General features: G+C 29.1%; 1 protein-coding gene across 1 annotated transcript in view; it reads left to right on the top strand.

Moving 5' to 3' along the window:
- The first annotated feature begins 6479 nt into the window (after positions 1-6479).
- LOC136828524 (uncharacterized) overlaps positions 6480-7500 on the top strand; it is an 8156-nt gene continuing 7135 nt past the window's right edge. The window contains exons 1-2 of the mRNA XM_067086555.1: positions 6480-6611; positions 7117-7238. Of these exons, the coding sequence (XP_066942656.1) occupies positions 6557-6611; positions 7117-7238 (177 nt within the window). The 5' untranslated portion in view covers positions 6480-6556. The remainder of the gene's footprint in view (positions 6612-7116; positions 7239-7500) is intronic.

Below are 7500 nucleotides of genomic sequence, written 5' to 3' on the forward strand. Positions count from 1 at the left end.
GGGGTCGAAAGCTTTCTATACATATTTATAAAGTTTCGCATTCTGTTGATGCATTATTGTGGACATTATACAAAATTACTTCTCTTCTCGGCATTGAGAGTTCTACAAAATAATAATAATAATAATAATAATAATAATAATAATAATAATAATAATAATAATAATAATAATAATAATGATAATAATAATACCTTTATGGATCGTATTTAAGACTTAATCTGATTTTCTAAATAATCAGAAGTTTAGAATCTTTTATTATATAAATATTTTATTAATTCTGGAGAAAAGTATTTGTACGATTGCCTGAGGTGTATTCAGATAATCAAAAAAATAAAGAAATATGTCTTATTAGCAAAAATGCATAGAAATATGTTTCATTTATGCTTTTCCTTTACAGGAATACACGCAGGCATCGTTTAGGCTGTAATACTCTTCAATTTATTTCTACATTCCTCGTATACACACACACAGATATATATATATATATATATATATATATATATATATATATATATATATATATATATATATATATATATATATATATATATATACATATATATATATATGTGTGTGTGTGTGTATATATATATATATATATATATATATATATATATATATATATATATATATATATATATATATATATATATATATATATATATACTTTATATACATGTATACATACACACACCAGCATGTGTGGCTGTCAGCGAATCTATTTTATGCAGACAAACAGCAATATTCATTCGCATTCCCCGCTGGCCTTTTATTCGCTTAAATATTGTAGTCCAGTCTTTATTGTTTTCTGTTTACTTTGCTTCTCGTGGAATTTACGAATTTATTGGCCCGATGCAAATAAATTCGGAATCGTTTTTCGGAACCTGCATCCATATTAATAGAAAATCAGTTTTTGCAAAAATTGACGAGAGATCCGCTTCGAAATTTATTAGCGTTAAAGGACGTTCTTTATTAGGTTTTATTTCTCTCTGAATTGAATTTTATATTTTTTTTTCTCCCTGAATTGAAATAGTTTTTTTCTCTGAATTGAAACACTTATTTTTTTTTAATTAAAATAGTTATTTTTTCTCTCTGAATTGAATTATATTTTTTTCTCTCTGAATTGAATTATATTTTTTCTCCCTGAATTGATTTATATTTTTTCTCTTTGAATTGGTTTATATTTTTTTCCTCTCTGAATTGAATTATATTTTTTCTCTCTGAATTGAATGATATTTTTATCTGAATTGAATTATATTTTTTTCTCTGTGAACTGAATTATATTATTTTCTCTTTGTATTGAATTATATTTTTTCTCTGATTTTAATTATAATTTTTTCTCGCTGAATTGACATAATAATTTTTTCTGAATTGAAATATATTTTTCTTGAATTGAAATAATTTTTTCCTCTCTGCATTCATATAGTTTTTTCTCTCTGAATTCATATAGTTTTTTCTCTCTGAATTCATATAGATTTTTCTCTCTAAATTCATATAGTTTTTTCCTCTCTGATATCAAATAGTTTTTTCTCCTGGAACTGAAAAAAATGCTTTTGTCCAAATTGAAAATTTCCTTTTCTCTCTGAATTGAATTATTTATTATTCTCTGAATTGAGGTAAGTTTTTTCTCTCTGAATTGAAATAGATTTTCCCCTCTGAATTGCAATAATTTTTTCTCTCCGAAATTAATTATTTATTTTTCTCTGAGTTGAAGTAATTTCTTTCTCTCTTTCAACTGATATAGGCTTTTCTCCCTGAACTGAATGAAGTTTTTTCGTTGAACTGAAATAAGTTTTTTCTCTCTGAATTGAAACAGTTTTTCCTCTTTGAATTCATATAGTTTTTTCTCCTTGAAATGAAAAAAATGTTTCTGTCTGAATTGAAATATTTCTTTTTCTCTCTGAATTGAATTATTCATTTTTCTCTGCATTGGGATAAGTTTTTCTCTCTGAATTGAAATGAGTTTTTTCTCTCTGAATTGAAATAGGTTTTAATCTCTGAATTTTTTAAATAGTTTTTTCTCTCTGAATTGAAATATATTTTTCTCAATGAACTGATAGTAGTTTTTTCTCTCTGAATCGAAATATGTTTTTCTCTCTGAAATGAATTAAGACTTTTATCTGAATTGAAATAGTTTTCTCTCTGAATTGAATTAAGATTTCTATCTGAACTGAAATAGTTTTTCTCTCTGAACTGAAACAGTTTTTTCTCTCTGATCTGAAACAGATTTTTCCTCTCTGAAATGAAACTTTTTTTTCCTCTCTGAACTGAAAGTTTTTTTCTCTCTGAACTGAAACAGTTTTTCCTCTCTGAACTGAAATATGTTTTTGTCTATGAAGTGAAAATTTTTTTATCTCAGAATTGAAATGTTTTTTTCCTCTCTGAATAGAAATAATTAAAACAAAAATGTGAATGGCACTTACTAGTATGGTTATTTTCCAGTGTAATCATTCCACTTTCAAAATTAAAACGTTCATTTCTTTTTCATTCCTGTGTGAATTCATTTCTCTGATGTTACTGCTGCTATGATCACTTTTATGAATTTCCACATCATCATAGTCTGTCATTATTATTATTATTATTATTATTATTATTATTATTATTATTATTATTATTATTATTATTATTATTATTATTATTATTATTCAGAAGATGAAACCTATTCATAAGGAACAAGCCCACCAAAGGGGCCACTGACTTGAAATTCAAGCTTCCAAAGAATATGGCGGTCATTAGGAAGAAGTAAGACGAGGTAAACACAGAAAGAGGAGACCCTGCTTATTAAAAAAAGAAAAAAAAATTAATAAAATTAACAAATAGATTAAAAAAGGACCTAAATGCAAGGGGAATAGTATTAGGGTAGTAATGCATAGCACCTTCGCTTGAACTTCTGAAGTTCCAATTGCACGACTTCCTCTGGGAGGCTGTTCCCCAGTCCAACGGTGTGAGTTATATTTAATATTGGAAGAACAGAATCAGTAGATGTGAAAATATATATAAACAGAAAAAGGAGTAGAGGGTATATTCATGACGTAAAAAATACTGTTTTACATCTTTTTTCATATTTGTATAATATTTTATTTTATATTTTATATTGCATGATGTTCTGATTAGATGTCACCAACAGAAAAAAATATAAGGTAAAATAATAACTAGCCCAAAGACGAAGGGAATGGAGAAGGGGGAAATCCTCTTGCTTTATTACCTGTTCTCTCAATTCTATACCCTGCATTCTCTCAAGGGGCAGCAATCTTGCTTTTTTTAACATTACAAGTGCTTTACACACATACACACACACACACACAATATATATATATATATATATATATATATATATATATATATATATATATATATATATATATATATACACACACACACACATATATATATATACTGTATATATATATATATATATATATATATATATATATATATATATATATATATATATATGTGTGTGTGTGTGTGTGTGTGTGTGTTATGTTATTTATAGCTAATTAAACGAATATATTCATTTGTATGACACATGGGAGATTTTGTAAGAAAAGTTAAAGCTAAAATGTTTATGAAGGGATGAATTCAATAAAAGTGTCCTGTTCATTTACCCAAATATAGCACGGACACGGTATTTTTGTCTAGCGAAAATTCTGTCCTTAAAATATATAAAAAAAAAATTGGTGTCGAAAAATATACATTAAATCACTCAAGAGAATTTTCTCAATTTTACGTCTATACGGAGTCAAAATATTTCTTGACATTTTTCCTGTTTAAAAAAGGTTTTTAACCTAACCGAGTGCTTTATCAACCTTTAAAAATAAAATGAAATAATTTTGATTACATTTTTCATGCTTAAATAGGTTTTTAACCCAGCCGAGTACTTTATTAACCTTTAAAAATAAAGTACAAACATTTTATTTACATTTTTCATGTTTAAAAAGGTTTCTAACCCAACCAAGTTCTTTATCAACCTTTAAATATAAAGTAAAAAAAATTTTGTTTACATTTTTCATGTTTAAAAAGGTTTTTAACCCAACCAAGTGCTTTATCAAAGCAATTAAAGTGAAAACATTTTGTTTACATTTTTCGTGTTTAAAAAGTTTTTTAACTCAACCGAATGCTTTATTAACCTTTAGAAATAAAGTCAAAATATTTTGTTTAAATTTTTCATGTTTAAAAAGGTTTTTAACCCAACTGAGTCCTTCATCACCCTTTAAAACTGAAGTCAAAATATTTCTTAACATTTTTCCCGTTTAAAAAATTTTTTTTAAGCCAGCCAAGTGCTTTATCAACCTTTGAAAATAAATTCAAAACATTTTGTTTACATTTTTCATGTTGAAAAAGGTTTTTACCCCAACCGAGTGCTTTATCAACCTTTAAAAGTAAAGTCAAACTATTTTGTTTAAATTATTCACGTTTAAAAACGTTTTTAAACTAACTGAGTACTTTATCAACCTTTAAAATTGAAGTGAAAATATTTCTTAACATTCTTCCAGTTTAAAAAAGGTTTTTAACCCAGCCAAGTGCTTTGTCAACCTTTAAAAATAAAGTCAAAACATTTTGTTTGCACTTTTTCATGTTGAAAAAGGTTTTTAACCCAACCGAGTGCTTTATCAACCTTTAAAAATAAAGTCAAAACATTTTGTTTACATTTTTCATGTTGAAAAAGATTTGTACCCCAACCGAGTTTTTTATCAACCTTTAAGAATATTGACAAACGTAGAGCCTGTATATTCTCTGTTAGGCATTTCCTGAGAGAATAATTCACTTGTTCAGTGATGTCTGGCAACCCCTCCAGTAACAGCTGGCGTAAATCAGTTAATTGGCCGCTGAGCATATAGCTGCTAACAACGCCCAGTGCTTCTACCCTCCATAGTGTTGCTAAGTGTATATTGACATGTGGTGTATAACGTTTTTGTATGATGTTTGAAAGAGGTTCAGTTTTTCAGTAACCGTGGAAATTAAGAAAAAATTATCACGGATTCTAAGTGAATTACCAGAGAGATTTCTGAATGGAAATGTAGGAAACGTATAAAGAAGGAACAAGATAAAAATGGAGGAAGACAAACAATATTTAAAGAACAAGAATAAGAACTCACCATGGAAAAATTAGGACTGTCCTTATGGATAATTTGTATGAAGTGATAAGACGACTATTCGAATTATTAAAAAATATAAATTTATTGATATTTTCAAATACGTGTCACAGAATATTGGAAAGGAACAGGTGATATGTGAAAACAACCTCTATAGGTAGTTAAGAATTCAGTAGTATATACAGTGTATGTATGTATATATATATATATATATATATATATATATATATATATATATATATATACTATATATATGTATATATATATATATATATATATATATATTTTATAAACACATATATATATATGTATGTATGTATATATATATATATATATATATATATATATATATATATATATATATATATATGTATTCATAAACACATATATATATGTATGTATATATATGTATGTATATATATATATATATATATATATATATATATATATATATATATATATATATATGTCATACTGACAATGTATCTAGCAATACCTTCCTTCCTTCCTTCCTTCCTTCCTTCCTTCCTTCCTTCCTTCCTTCCTTCCTTCCTTCCTTCGTTGGGGATTCGAACCATCAACCTCTAAAGCAATAGGTCGATGCTTAGTCTATTAAGCCACAGAGGTCACAAAAGAGGAGGAACCAGATTAATCACTGCATATTCATGAAATAAATTCAGGTATCACTGCACCCCCTTAACAGTTATTTCACCAACTCCAACCCTCGACCAGCAGTAAAACAACACGTTCAGTGAATTCATGCATATGCAGTTGTATACCTGGTTCCTCTCCTGTCATGCCCTGTGTAGCTGAGTGGACTATGCACTGACTTACTGTTCCAATGGTCGGTGGTTCAAAGCTCAGAGGAAGGAGATTATTCTGTTCTAAAATGGAAAACTGCAGTATCTGCAAAATACAAAACTGAGAAAAATGCTATATACTGGAGTTTTCCCTTGCCTCACTACTGATTTTGCAGATACTGCAAATGTGACCCCCTAAATAAAGCACTGAATAATCATTCTGAAACTGCAGCATCTTGTGCCTTAGTGTTCTCACGAGCCCAATAGGTGGCATATCTCAGTTTCGAAAATTTTGCAGATACTGAAGTTTTTCATTTTACGACAGTATTGTTATCATCAATTTGCAGTTTACGGGGCTTGTTCATGTATGTTTATGCATATTAATGCAAGCTTTAAAACATACATTTTCTTATGTTACAACTCTTTCCATTTTTTACTGATGCTGTTTTTCTCAATCTCAGAAGAAGGAGTTTACTGTTAGCATCTATTTGCAGGTGACAGGGTCTGATTGCGTTTGATTTTGCATGTTTAACACACACGCATCCCTCTCGTGTTTTATAATTCTTCTCATTTTTAACCTATGCAATTATTCTATTCTCAAGCAGGGTATCTTACATTTATTTGATCAAATAATTTCCACAGGTTTTGGACGTAGAAATAATGGAGTACAAAAACTCTAAGAATTTGATCCCAACTGTCGATTTGGGCGACCTAGGTAAGTTTGAATTTTCTAATTGTTCGCAAAACTAAATTTACCTAAAACTTTGTACACTCCTTGTTGTCTGCATGGCTGTCTATCTGTCTCTGTAAACCTCTCTCTCCTTTAAGACTGCTTTCTAGTAACATAGTAAACATAGTCAGTAGAGAGAGAGAGAGAGAGAGAGAGAGAGAGAGAGAGAGAGAGAGAGAGAGGAGGGGGAGCTAACAGAATATGTTACTGAGCATATACTCAATAATAATAATAATAATAATAATAATAATAATAATAATAATAATAATAATAGGCTTAAAAAGTATAAAGGACCAGAAAAGCGTGCTACAGAGCATACCCTCAACAACAACAACAGCAACAACAACAATAATAATAATAATAATAATAATAACATTCAACTACACGGGGTAAGAATAACATTCTCAATAATGCAACATCACGTGAATTCATATCTGTTGAAAAGCATTTTCTCTTTTATTACAAACATTTTCTACTTTCTGCTTTTCAGGGCTAGCCCACGAAGGAGAGCCAAGCGAGAGAGAATGGACGAGAGTAGCCAAAGAAATCACTGATGCCTTTGAGAAAGTGGGATTCGTCTATCTCTCGCGACACGGCATTCCCGATGGACGCGTAAGTTATGTTTTGTGTTAATAATTGACGAGAGAGGTCTCAGCGTCCATTGGAACTGGAATTGGAATGTAAAATTTTAGGCCAGAGGCCAAGTGCTGGGACCTACGAGTCGTTTAGAGCTGAAAGAAGAAACTAAGAGGAAAGTAAGATGGAACATAGACAATAAGAACGGAGGCCCAGTATAAGGAATGAAAGAGGTTGCAGCTAGGGGTCGAAGGGACGCTGTAAGGAACTTTAAGTAATGCCTACAGTGCATCACGTG

This window comes from Macrobrachium rosenbergii, chromosome 43, assembly GCF_040412425.1.
Source record: "Macrobrachium rosenbergii isolate ZJJX-2024 chromosome 43, ASM4041242v1, whole genome shotgun sequence".
NCBI lineage: Eukaryota > Metazoa > Arthropoda > Malacostraca > Decapoda > Palaemonidae > Macrobrachium > Macrobrachium rosenbergii.